At 48.2% G+C, this 13,694-nt stretch overlaps 1 protein-coding gene across 1 annotated transcript; it reads right to left on the reverse strand.

Annotated features, from left to right (window-relative positions):
• Nucleotides 1–496: 496 nt before the first annotated feature.
• LOC143832070 (uncharacterized) lies at nt 497–4,593 on the reverse strand. The gene is made up of 4 exons (XM_077325868.1): nt 2,617–4,593; nt 1,975–2,058; nt 1,713–1,796; nt 497–1,433 (listed from the first exon to the last, which is right to left on the reverse strand). Exons 1-4 carry the CDS (start codon nt 3,236–3,238, stop codon nt 934–936), a joined length of 1,290 nt encoding a protein of 429 aa, XP_077181983.1. The 5' UTR covers nt 3,239–4,593; the 3' UTR covers nt 497–933.
• Nucleotides 4,594–13,694: the final 9,101 nt, after the last annotated feature.

The raw sequence follows: 13,694 nt of genomic DNA on the forward strand, positions 1-13,694 counted from the left end.
AGACCCATGTGTGTGTACCCACACGGAGCCATATGGGAGCCTGATGTGATGCTTCCTTTTGGACTGTGATCAAATTCTTTGTTTGATTTCTATAGCTGAAACTGTGGAGGCAAGGCTGCGTGCCATGGAGGCCAGAGTTACTTCCCTGGAGGCTCAAGTGGCAGAGCTGAAAGGGGAGATTGAGCAGCACAGGCAACAGAGGGAGGCGGAAGAACGTAGGTTATGTTCCCCACTGCCCAACTCATCTCACACTGTGGCTAAGGCCACTTAAAAGTGTATGCATGTAAACTAAAGAAATTTGAAAATATGTGTGGTACTAATGTGTACTTTTTCTCCCTCCCCACAGTTAAGAAGAAGGAGGACGAAGAGCTCTTCCGGCGCAAAGTTAGGGGGACCGTGGGACGGCTGTGCAGGAGAGTTAGGGCGATGGAAGGGGCTGGGGAGGGGAGCGGTGGGAACTGAGTTTTGTTTCCTGTTTGTGTTTTGGGGTAGGGGTTGGGGGGGGGGCTCCAAGTTTCATTCCCTAATGTTTTTCCCCTGTTAAATGTATACCTTTGTTAAAAAAAATAGGTTTTCCAGGGGGGTGGGGGGTGGTGGTGCTGGTGGGGCTCCAAGTTTCATTCCCTAATGTTTTTCCCCTGTTAAAATGTTGTTTAAAATAAAATGTTATTGCAAATTTTATAACAAGACTCCAGTGTGACTTCTTAAACTCGCACATATTTAACCCCACACCACACTCCTAAAACTCCTTGAACTAACACCCCTCCAACCTCCAACCCACACAGCAGTACCACAATATACACAATCACTAGAGAGGCCGCTTTCAGCCTTGCAGATTCTACAGTAGGGTACACAGAGACAGAGTCAAAAATATAAACTTTATTCAACAAACAACAAAACACAGATAACATGAAATAGAAAAAGTGGGCAAAACTAGGAGGGGGAGTACTTGTCTGCTGGTTTAATTTTTCTCTTTCCGAGAATAGTCCTCCTTCTTGTTTGGGTGGAGGCATTCTGAGAGGGAGTTGGTGGGGTGGGTGCTGGAAGTGGTGGTGTTGGTGTGGGTGGTGGTGGGGGGGCGATTTGTGGAGGGTAGGCCCTTTCCATGACCGCTACAGCCCTCTCCATGAGTCTCCTTATCAGTCGCACCTCCTCCACGCCTTCGCGTAGGATTTGGTTTGTCTCTCTAAGGACTGCCCTCAATTTTCTCCCCTCCTGGGCAATGAGTGTGAGCATGGCTTGGTCAGCGGCCGCGGCACGCCGTGACTCCTCATAGCAGTGCTCAAGGAGCCTCTCTCCCACGCTTGTCAAGACGGAGACGCGCCTCAGCCTGCCGCGTTCCCTCGTAAGCCTCTCCTCTGCTGGGAGCGCACCTCTAGGTGGTGGGCTGCCTGGAGGCAGGGGTGGTTCCTCCTCCTCATCTGAAAGAACCTCTGTTGGCAAAAAATGAGAAACAAAACTGTTAGTAACATCAAAAAAGTCAAAACACACCATGGTGGACATGGTGTTCTTTTTTGTCCCCGTGTTTTCCTGCCAAGAATTTAAACAATCCCCGGCGAGCACATGGCTATTGTTTGTTTGCCCATGTTGTGCTTTTACTTTTGCCTACTTTCACAGCAGGACTCTCAACAATTAAAAGGGAGCACATGGTTAGTGCCTAGCGACATTGTCCTGCAGCTATGGCTCGAAAGGAACAGGTCATGCACGCTCACCATCTTGAATCTGTATCCGCCTGCGCCGGGCAGGAGGTCCAAGCACCCCAGGCTGTTCCTCCTCCTGTGTTCCGGGTATGAAATCTGCAAAAAAAGGAAAAAAAACAGATCTAGGACCAAAGGGTGGCAAAGCCAGCTTCAAAGCCTACACCAGCAACGCAGAGGGACTCTCTTCTTTCTCTTAGCAGTGCTGCTGCCCTGCACAAACAGAAAAGCACAAAGCAGTTAAAACAGCCCCCCCCCTATTTTTACTAATACTTACCAATGTTAGTTGATGCCCCCGAATCACTATCCACGTCAGGTGCTGCTGGAGACTCTAGGGGCCCCGTCCCTGGCAACTGTGTCTCTGTGGACAAGAGCAGAAAATAGTGAAAAATGAGCAAGCATACACCATGAACCACAAAGCAAGCTCCCAAAGTAGTGAGCCAAAGTACTGCAGAAGGCCTATGGGCGAGGCATGCAGCAAATATTTTGGGGCTGTGGGTTAAACATGACCGTTTAAAATACTAACCACATCAAGCACTCCACAGCCAACCATCTTATTAAATCTTTTAAAAATTAAAATTAAATTATAACATTAAAACCGTTTCAAATAGTAACCACAGCAAGCACTCCACAGCCTACCTTCTTTTAAAATCTTTTAAAAATTAAAATTAAATTATAACATTAAAACCGTTTCAAATAGTAACCACAGCAAGCACTCCACAGCCTACCTTCTTTTAAAATCTTTTAAAAATTAAATTATAAAATTATAAAATTAAAACCGTTTCAAATAGTAACCACAGCAAGCACTCCACAGCCTACCATCTTATGCGTTGCAACGAACACACGAGAAAACGATGCCCAAACGTCAGAACACACATTTGCTCAAAAGGAAATATAAAATAAAAAGAAAATCACTTACCGGAGGCAAGGGGCGTTTGCTCAGGAGCCTCCTCTGGCTCCCCAGGAGCGATGGCGATCAGGTCCAGCGTTACCGATTCCGCGGCTCGTTGCTGGACGGGGGGTGGAGGGCGAAAGCTGGACGAGGTTCCCTCGCCGGGATCCTCCTCAGCGGGTGGTTCCTCGACCGGGGCAGCCGGCTTCCGAACCACCTTAAGGCTCCGGCCGACGCGCTTCGGCCTGCCGGATCCTTCCCCGTCCCCGTACAGCTGGCGCTGCTCCTCGAAGTAGGGGCAGGTAACCTTTTCGTTGCCGGAACCCTTATTATGGTTCACGGCACGCATGTACTCTGCCCTCATTGTCTTGGTCTTCGACCGGCATTCAAGGCCGGTCCTGTTGTGGCCCAGGGCGCGCATCTTAATAGCCACTTGTTCAAAAACCTCCCTATTCCTGTGGGAGGACTGGAACGCGTCCTGGATTTTCTCCTCCGAGAAAATCCCGATCAGGTCCCTGATCTCCGCGTCCCTCCAAGTTGGGCCACGGCCGGTTGCAGGGACGGACGAGGCTTGAGAAGACGATTCCATGTTGCTTTCGCTAGTAGCTGAGCAAAATGGTGGTGGGAGGTGCAGGGTGCAACGGATCATATACCTTCCCGCACACAAAGACAAAGGGACTAGCCGGCTCCTGATTGGTGGAGGGCAGCAGGGGACACGCACATTGGCCACATCAGGTCACATGTCACGTTCAAAACTCCTCGCGCGGGAACAGGATCTGCTCCTAATGGCCAGATTGGCGCCCTTGTTGTTTGACTTAACGCATGCGCGTATTCGTTTACACGCGAGAAGAGCAGTTTGAACATGCAGCGGGAGCCATTTTAGGAAAATGTCCGCCATTACACAAACGCATGCCGGTGTTCAACCGAGAGCAAGTGCGGCAGTACTCGGCAGTTCCCCAATAATATTCACCAGCCACAGCATAAATCAACCAAACATGACATGTTACTGGCGTACGTTCGTTGGCACGCTCAGAGGAATGTTTTTTAAAATGAACGGGGGACGGCGACTCCGCTTGCCGGAGGTCTAGCCGCCAATGGAAGGGGTTGTCCGCACCCAAGCACAAGCACGCACCGGGAACCACACAAAGACCCACTACACATAAGCCGCCCCTCATGATATCACCTCGAATCATGTCTATTGAACCCCTGTAAGCTAAGCAGGAGACTGCGAGCGGCGACCGTTCGTTGGCACGCTCAGAGGAAAATTTTTTAAAATGAACGGGGGACGGCAACTCCGCTTGCCGGAGGTCTAGCCGCCAATGGAAGGGGTTGTCCGCACCCAAGCACAAGCACGCACCGGGAACCACACAAAGACCCACTACACATAAGCCGCCCCTCATGATATCACCACGAATCATGTCTATTGAACCCCTCTAAGCTAAGCAGGAGACTGCGAGCGGCGAACGTTCGTTGGCACGCTCAGAGGAAAATTTTTTAAAATGCTCCCTGTACGTTGACTCCGCTAGGACTGGCCGATGGTAGACGGGGTTTTAAGCTTTGGGCAAATTTTGGGAACGTGACGGTGTGTGCCACTGTGCTTGTGAAAAACTCTTGTGGTGTCCGGGCAGAATTTCCGAAAGTGATCGTGCTTGAAAGCCAGTCGCTGTCCCGTTGCCTCGTAGATCCCCGCTCGCTCGGAGAAAAAAAAAATGGCGAACAGTTCGCCGGAAGTTTGGAGGACAGGCTCGGGAGGAGGGACTTTGAAGAACCCGCAACAATGGTAACGCACAGGTCTTTAGCGCTAGTGTTGCAGATTGGTTGCAGGAGTGTATCGCTATCCGGAGGGTGAATCCAGTTTTCTGGATTCCCCTAGAAGCGCTACAACGAAGCGCTTTTGGCGGTTCGGTTTCAGGATTGTTGCAGATTGTTTACGACGTCGTGCGTTATGGCAAATTAGTAGCGTTTTCAATCAGCTACCATTGTGCTATTTTTAAGCCGTGGGAAATGCCCCTGGGTCTATATGAACACTTGGGCAGGACCAGGACTCAGACCGTTTCTGCATGAGTAATCTGATAGTTTTAGAGCCCCCTCCACATGATGTTGCCTGCATCCTGAGGCTGTCCAGGGGCTGACTCATGATTTGCCCAAATTTGCCTCAGGATGAGGGACAATTTCTGCACAGAAGGGTAAAACAAAAATGCAAACGCGGGATGGTAAACCTCACATTTGCAGCCCTCCTCACAGGAGACCCCTCCCATTTCCCCCCCTGCCCCATTGTGGCTTTTTGCCCACTGATGAGGCTGTAAAGGAAAGCAAACTGAACTTCTCCCTCCGCTCCTTCGCTTATCAATCACAGCAAGCCATCAATCACAGCATAGCAGTTCTCTCGTGAACGGAAACTTTCTCCCCTGCCCGAGCCCTGAACTTAATTTTTTTAAAGGCACTTCTACGTTGCCCAAAAATACATTTTGTGTTAATGGCTGGTTTAATAACATAGTGCTCAGGCCCCTGTATGATCAAGAGAAGAATGCTTGATCACCTGCCCCACCCCCCATCTTTCCCACCCTATTTCCCACCTCCAGAAAACAGAAATGGGGCTGTTTTTGCCTGCCCACGTTGTGAGAAGGCTGGGCATGATCCTTTGAGGTTTTAAATCCAATTTTGGCCATTTCCTTCATCACAAGTTAAAAATGGCCCAAACCCGATCCAGCTCCTTGACAGCCTGGGGATGCAGGTGACATCATGTGGAAGGGGCTCTAAAAGTCGACAAAACTTGAAGGCTATCCGGGGGCAGATTCCTCATGTGGAAATGATCAGGGAAAATATAAAAAGTGGATTTGCCATGTTTTATCTCATATCCCATTGGTGAGCAGCCAGGGACAAGCCCGTACGGAGGGGGAAAGGTAGGATAGTCTCTGTAGTATTGTCCCACCCTCATACCCACACTCCCCTCTCCATTTTCTGCTCTATTGTTTTCAAAAATGGTGCGGTATGCATTGCAGCGCAACCACAAAGCTACATTGTCAAAGGTAAAATAAAATCTTCTGAAAAGTGTCAATGGTCTTTCTGGGATCAGACAGGAAAAACACAATTCTGTTCCTGTTTCCTGGAGGAGGGGAATGAGCTGGGAAACAGGGAGGGACAGGTGATCAAGCAGCCTTCTCCCGATCATCCAGGCCTCTGAATGCCTTGTTTTTAAGCCAACCTTTTACAAAAAAAATTACTCTTTTGGCTCCAGTTACCATTTCCAGCATAAATCCACTCAGACATAGAATCCCAAACAACACGAATCCCAAAAGGGCAGGGGGGGGAATGCTATATCGTCCTGGCATTTCTCCATAGCAACACAGAAATTTTCATTTTTTATTAAAAACGCATCTGTGTTGTAGCATTACTGCAAAGCAACACAGAAGTGCCTTTAAAAATAATTAATTTGGGGGCTCATGGGGGAAAAAAAGAAAGTTTCAGTCCACAAGAGAACTTCTGTGCTGTGATTGGTGGCTTGCTGTGATTGACAAGCCAAGGAGTGGGGGAGGGGGAGTTCAGCTTGTTTTCCCTTGCAGCCTCGTTGGAAGGCAAAATGTTGTGATGGGGCAGAGGGAAAATGCGGGAGGGGACTCCTGCAAGGAGGGCTGCAAACGCATTTACCATCCTGCGTTTGCAAGCAGGAGGCCATATGCGCTTTACCCCTCCATGCGGAAACTGTCTTAATATCCGCCTCAATTTAAATTAATAAATTAAGAAAGCATTGAGCATATCAGTTTTGTTAAGTTTTGCTGCTTTTAAGCTAATGATGGACACCCATACTCTTATACCTCCTCAATGTAAAATTTCTCACTTCTGCTGTGCTGTATGGGAGATTTTAACACATCCCATATCCAGCTAGGCTTTGCCCCTATGGACAATGCTGTATGGAATCAACCACACATGTTTTGTTTCCATTGTCCATTTTATTTCTTAATCCAAGCTAAATTTCTTATCTCACTGCTTTGTAAAAGATAACTGCATTTGGATGAATTTAAAATTCAATTTATTTTGACATCCCTTCCCAGAACCCTGATATAATTGATCAAGTTGCAGAGTTTTTATATCTCACCATGAGAGATTGTGAATGTGTTCTGTCTCACTCTAAAGCATGATATCTGGCTTTGTTTACTTTGTATTGCAGTGAATCCTACTGCACTTTTCTTCCCTATATTGTATTTTTAAATATGATATTAAAGGCTTTGTTGTTATTGTTAAAATTTCTCACTCTACGCCTGATGGAATGGGAAAAGATGTACAAGTGTCCCTGGGGGAAAAAGTTTACCTGAAGGCAGCTTGGAAGCTGGCTTCATCAAATCATATAACCCTCTAATTAAAAACACTAAATTTGCCAGGCTCTGACCTCAAGGTCACAGTAAGTCATAGGTCAATGTGTGCAAGTACTAACTAGAGCTGACTTTCAGTGACTGATCTCTGGAGGAGAGAATCCTTTCTAATCCTTGTCTCCTTGCCTTCAATCTTCAAAGGGCTAACTGCTCTTTTTCAAACATTCACTACAGTGATAAGAGTGGGCATAAGGTTGCCAACTCTGAGCTGGGAGATTCCTGAAGATTTGGGAGAGGAGCCTGGGAAAGGCAGAGTTTGGGGAGGGGAGACAGTGCAGTGGGGTATAATATATGGTTGCCAAGCTGTAAGGCTTTTTGGGGTACCCTGGAGTAGCCAGTCCCGGCCCACTGATGTCACTCCAACAAGAAGACTCCCACAAAGGTTTGGCACACTCTGGAGTTTAATGGAGCTGGCGTAGATACAACAGGTGGTGCAGAAAGAGCCAAGTCAGGGTTCTCTTCCACACTCACAGTTGACCCCTCCAAAGATCCTGAGTCTGAGCTATCAGAGTCACCGGATATCCTCTGAGAATCTCTTCTTTCCCAACTGCTGACTCTTCTGCCCTCCATTGGCTGTTCTGGACTGGCAGACGCCCAGAAGGCTCACAAGACTCCTCTCTCAGGTCTCTGTTGTTCTGCTTCTTCGCTACTCCTTGGTCTCCCTTCCCTCTTCCTTCTTCAGCCTTTATCCACCACCTCTATCTCTCACCTGCTTCTTTTTTATACCCTTTTCCTATCCTAAATCCTCCCCCTTCCTCAATCACCTGATGCTACTTTAACCCCGCCCCCCTCCTAATAGCTTCTCTTCCCTTGTCTTCTATGCTTGAATCTAGTCCTGTCATTCCTGGCTCCTACTGCTTCCTGGTCGGCTTCTTCCTACAAGGGAATCACAAGGTAAGTTCACAGTAGACTGGTCCATGGGCTTTTTACTCCCCTTCCCTACGTCTTTCCTCCCGGCTTTTATCTCTTTTTCCCTCTGTCCACCCTCTGGGGTTTCTTCTGCACTTGCATGTTCCAAACCCGGCCCCAATCTACTGCACCAACTCTTTGCTCTCAATCTCGGATAAGGTGCCTGTGGGTCCATCTAGAGCAGCTGTCCCCAACCCCCGGTCCTGGGATCAGTGCCGGTCCATGAATCAGTAGGCACCGGGGTATGGCTCATTCTTGTCCTCCTCCCCGGCTGCTGCCTCAGGGACTGCCCTGCCACTCTGCCGCCAGCTCACCTTTGGTGCTCTCTGGTGGCCACCATGGCTGGGGCTCCCCCTCGGCATGGCACTGCGTAGCTGCTGCTGGCAGCGCCCCCCAGTGGGTGGCGAGAAGTCAGGGGTGCTGGCGGGAAAGCAAGCAGAGGAGGGGCTCAGGCAGCGGTGGCGATGTCCCTCAGCAAAAGATTACCACCCTCGGGCCTCAGTAAAATTGTCAAGCGTTGATCGGTCCCCAGTGATAAAAAGGTTGGGGACCACTGATCTAGAGTATTGCCCGCCTGCCCTGCAGGCTGCCAGGGAGTCAGAACGGTGCAGCAGGGCTGTTCTCCTTTCCTTGTCCAAACCCTCAATGCTCCCAACCCACCCAGGAGAGGGATTGTCCCACCCGGGAGTGGGCTCTGCAAGGGGGTGCGAGAGGGGATGTCCTGACACAACCTTAGTTAGTAGCTGGAGATTGCTTGAATCTACAACTTGATCTCAAGGTGACAGATGGCCACTGTGGCATTATATCTATGACACTCACTACCACACACACTGGAGATAATTTTGGCCCAAAGAATCATAGTATTGGAAGGGATCTCCAGGGTCATCTAGTCCAACCCTCTGCAGAATACAGGAAACTCACAACTACCTGCCCATCTATAGTGATCCCAGTTCTACAAGATGATGCCTCCCCATCCCTCGGGGGGAAAAAACCCTAGAATCCCTGGCCAATCTGGCATGGATGAAATTCACCTCCCAACCCTAAAGTGGTGATCAGCATTTCCCTAGGCATACAAGAAAGGGCCACAAGAGCCAAGCACTGACACAATCCCTTCTGCCCACCCACCCACAATCTGCCTAAGTTCACAGAATCAGCATTTCTGTCAGATGGCTATCTAGCCTTTGTTTTAAAACTTCCAAAGCAGAGAACTCACAGGCACCCAAGGAAGCCTGTTCCAATGAGAAACTGCTCTGTCAGGAACGTCTTCTGAAGATTTAGCTAAAAATTATTTTGAATTAATTTCAACCCATTGGTTCTGGTTGGACTCTCTGGGGCAACAGAAAACAGCTGTACAGTCCCTAAGTTTTTTCAGGCTGGGGACCGGGGGGGGGGAGAGGTGTGGGCGCTGGCGCACCGGCACCTGCAAACCAGCAGGCGTGCCTCCCCCCCCCCCCCCCCGTGGCGCAGCACTTGCTGCTCTGGGAGTGATCGGCCGCCTCCTGGTGCAGCAAGCGCTGTGGGGGGGGAGGTGCAGGCACCCGTGCCTCCCTCCCCCTTGCCGCGGCCCGGTACTGAGGCCTCCATGGTCCGGTACCAGGCCGTAGCCCGGTGCTTGGGGAACACCTGTCTATATGACAACCTTTCAAGTACTTGAAATGGCTACCATATGACAGTCATCTTCTCTCCAGCCTAAACAGATAAATCTCCCTCAACCTTACCTCATATGCTTTGGTCTCCAAATCCCTCACCTTTTTCATTACCCACCTCTGGACATGCTCCAGTGTGTCTACATCTTTTTTCAATTGTGGTGCCCAACTGAACACAGTACTCTAAGTGAGGTCTAACCATGATCCCTAATAAACCTAAATCTGGGTTAACTGTGGTGGGCCAGCATTGTCTTTCAGTCTGACATTGGCTGAATGTCTGGAAATCGGCAAAAGGTAACTTTCCCCCCACATGTTGACTATCAAAAGAAGGGCCTTTGAGTGAAGACTTAGTTCTTGCAACAGTTAAGGGTCAAATCATACCTACGCACAGGCTCAGGGGCTCACAGGACCTTCCTTTCCTCCCTGCACAGCCCAGAACTGACCAAGGACTGCACTCTTCTGCATCAAACATACAGAACAACACCTGTGAATATCCATCCGGACACAGCTTCTCGTTTAGAGCTTGCTCTCTGTAGAGCAAGTGAATCTTCTCTACAGCCCAAACCTAATAGGCAGCTCTGATGTAACATCACCACCAGAATATGGGTTTTCCTCCTGGTGACCTTGCTACATTAAATAAATATATAAGGACTGGATCTTTAGTTAGGCAGAGCATCAGCTGGGGATTAAACTTGCTGGGAAACAGTAGCAACTCTGAGCTGTGGAGAAGGTCTCAGCCTCAGTCCCAAATTTTTCTGTGTCCCTTAAAATTTGTGTTACAGATACCTCTGTCTGTTCCTTATCCAGTTCCTTTGTCCATTTGACTCATAAAATCATATAATTGGAAGGGACCTCCTGGGTCATCTAGTCCAACCCCCTGCACCATGTAGGACACTCACAACACTATCACTCATCCACTGTCACCTGCCACCTCCTTGAACCTTCACAGAATCAGCCTTTCCGTCAGATGGCTATCCAGCCTCTGTTTAAAAATCTCCAAAAATAGAGAACTCACCAACTCCCGAGGAAGCTTGTTCCACTGAGAAACCACTCTAACTGTCAGGAACTTCTTCCGGATGTTTAGATGGAATTTCTTTTGCATTAATTTCATCCCATTGGATCTGGTCCGTCCCTCCGGGGCAAGAGAGAACAATTCTGCTCCATCCTCCATATGGCACCCTTTTAAATACTTGAAGATGGTTATCAGATCCCCTCTCAGTCGTCTCCTCTCTATGGTCCGGTACCAGGCCGTAGCCCGGTGCTTGGGGAACACCTGTCTATATGACAACCTTTCAAGTACTTGAAATGGCTACCATATGACAGTCATCTTCTCTCTAGCCTAAACAGACCAAGTTCCCCCAACCTTTCTTCATACATCTTGGTCTCCAAACCCCTCACCATCTTTGTTGCCCTCCTCTGGACACGTTCCAGTTTGTCAACATCCCTCTTCAACTGCGGTGCCCAAAACTGAACACAGTAACATTCCCTTCCCTGACCCTTTTTAACACATGTAATTAGAAACAGTAAAATGGATCACCTGTTACCCTAAGCAGTCTTACAAGAAGTAAGCCACAATCAATTCAGCAGAGCGAGCATTATGTGGGTGATCATTTTTATCTCTTTGATGGTTTTACTTGCTAGGGAAAATATGTGTTTGGGAAAACAGATGGGGAAATAAGCATACTTTCTTTAGCTATTCATATTGTACCCTCTCCAGAAGCTTTTTGCAGGGAGAGTTGTCTGGTGTGAGATACACATTTGCAGGTAACATCTACTTCAGCCCTCATTCAGTGAGCAATTCACAACAAAAACATGCTGCTTCAGCATAAAATTAAAAAAAACAATGCCTTTTATTTGACAAGCATCAGTTGAGTAAAATATGGCAAAATGTAATTAACCAATGCCAGCCCAGTAAAAGAGATCCTTTAATGTTTACCCAAACCATGAGGTACCCCTCTCACGAGACTAGCTACACTGTCTCTATTGAACACCATATTTTGGGTTCTTTGCAGTAAAAGTACCCTTTTGGATTATGTCTTCTGTCCCAATTCTGATACTTAAAAAAAAACAAAAACAACTATTACTGTGAGATTGACTATCACCTCCGTCCTTCTGGATTAAGAGCGATAAGTGCCAGGCTGCATTCACCACTCTTACAGCTGCAGTCCAATCCACACTGAAGGGCAGCTTAGTCCCAAGAACCTCAATGGAAGTCAAGGGGGCAGTCTTGCCAAACACCAAATAAATTTTACTTGTCATAGCAGAGATATTTTGCGCCAGAGTCGTATATTCCTCTTTTAGAATTCTTTTGAAGAAATGTAATCCAAGGCATATTTTTAAATATGAAAAATGGAAATCATTGATGCACAGCAGTGAAATATAGTCCTGCCAATGGAACTGGCCATATGCACAATACTATGTAGGATGAGATATTCCTTCTCAATTTTAGGTCATCACTTTTCTCCAAAGGAAGAGAGGAAAATTGCAATTGTTCATTTGCATGTGCAAGTCCATTTAAATATATGTAAATATAAATGGGCTCATTCAGTAGCTTGGAGGTGAGTTTGCTTTGGATCAAAACAATTAACAACATGGCTAGGCTAATTTGAAACTATTTCAGTGGCACTCCAAAAACTGCAGGCAGGCAAGTAAGACATGAAGCTAGAACCACTTTTACTAATAAGAGAGTGGCTGTGGGGGATGAGTTGTTCATCCCTGTAGGCTCCTTTGTGGAGTTCTGCGTGGGATGGTGCTCTCCCCACTCTTTTTAACATCTTCATGCGCTTTCTGGCCCAGCTGGTCCAGAGTTTGGGGCTGGGTTGTCATCAATATGCCGATGACACCAGCTCTATCTCCTCATGGACAGCTGCCTGGACTCCCCCCCCAGAACCATTTGCCAGATGTTTGGAAGCGGTGGCTGGATGGCTTAAGCAGAGTTGCCTGAAACTCAACCCCTGCAATACAGAAGTCCTCTGGCTGGGTGGGAAGGGGGCGGAACAGGAAGTGCGTTTACCCCCCCCCCCAGGTTGGGGCGCAACTTACCATCGTGCCTCAAGCCAGGAATTTGGGTGTGATCTTGGCTGCCTCACTGACTATGGAGTTTCAGGTCAAGACAGTAGCCTGCCAGGCGTTCTTCCATCTTCACCAGGCAAGGCTACTACCACTCTACCTCTCCTGAACATCTACACATGGTAATCCATGCAACACCTCCAGAACTGATTTCTGTAATTTGCTCTATGTGGGCCTGCCCTTGTCTCTGACCCAGAAATTGCAACTGGTGCAAAATGCATCTGCTGCTAGGGTCTTCACAAGAACACCTTGGAAGGCCCACATCCAGCCTGTGTTGAGGCAGCTGCATTGGTTGCCAGTTGCAGCCCAGATCAGGTCCAAGGTTTTGGTTTTGACCTTTAAGGCCCTTCACAGTCTGGGTCCCATGTATTTGAGGGACTGCCTGTTGCCCTATCTCCCCGCAAGGCTTTGCACTCTGCGGGTTCCAACATGTTGGCCATTCCTGGCCCCAGATAAGTACAATTGGCCTTGACCAGGGCCAGGGCCTTTTTGGTCCTGGCCCCTACCTGGTGGAATGAGCTCCTGGAGTAGCTGTGGGCTCTATCGGGACTCTCTGAGTTCCACAGGGCCTGCAAAATGGTCTTCCACCAGGTCTGTGGTTCACGTCTGTGCTAGTGCTAGTAGAAGATCAGATGGGGCTCTCCCCTGGAAGATATGCTTCCACACCGGTCCATTGGCATAGTTGATTGTCCTAGCTACCCCGACTTTCCTAGCTACCCCGACTGTTAGCGGGGGCTGTCAAGATAGAGTTTTATTATTTCCACTGTACGGTTTTTGTATTTTTCTGTAATTATACAGGGTTTTAATTGGGACTTGTTTATTGTTCTGAATGTCTGTATGTAACCTGCCATGAGCCAGCCTGTCTGGGAGTGGTGGGCAACAACAACAACAACACAATCCATAATGTTGGAATCAACCAAATAACCAAAGAACCCAAGATCCACGACAGTGGAACAATGATGGAGCAGAAATAAGGGAATGACTCATGCCTTAATAAAACTTTGTACACTGCTTCCATTTTTGCTAACATCTAAGGAGGGATACCAGCAATGACAGAGCATGACAATTTGCCACATGGATTTTAGAGGACAGTTGTAATCCACACAACCCC

The sequence above is a fragment of the Paroedura picta genome, chromosome 3 (genome assembly GCF_049243985.1).
Source record: "Paroedura picta isolate Pp20150507F chromosome 3, Ppicta_v3.0, whole genome shotgun sequence".
Classification (NCBI taxonomy): domain Eukaryota; kingdom Metazoa; phylum Chordata; class Lepidosauria; order Squamata; family Gekkonidae; genus Paroedura; species Paroedura picta.

Excerpts from the sequence above, each read along its gene's own strand:
- LOC143832070 (XM_077325868.1), bottom strand. The coding sequence starts at position 3,238 with ATGATCCGTTGCACCCTGCACCTCCCACCACCATTTTGCTCAGCTACT. Across the intron at positions 2,059-2,616 it reads GCAAACGCCCCTTGCCTCCG|AGACACAGTTGCCAGGGACG; the intron begins GTAAGTGATTTT and ends TCTTGTCCACAG. Across the intron at positions 1,434-1,712 it reads GCGGATACAGATTCAAGATG|AGGTTCTTTCAGATGAGGAG; the intron begins GTGAGCGTGCAT and ends TTTTGCCAACAG.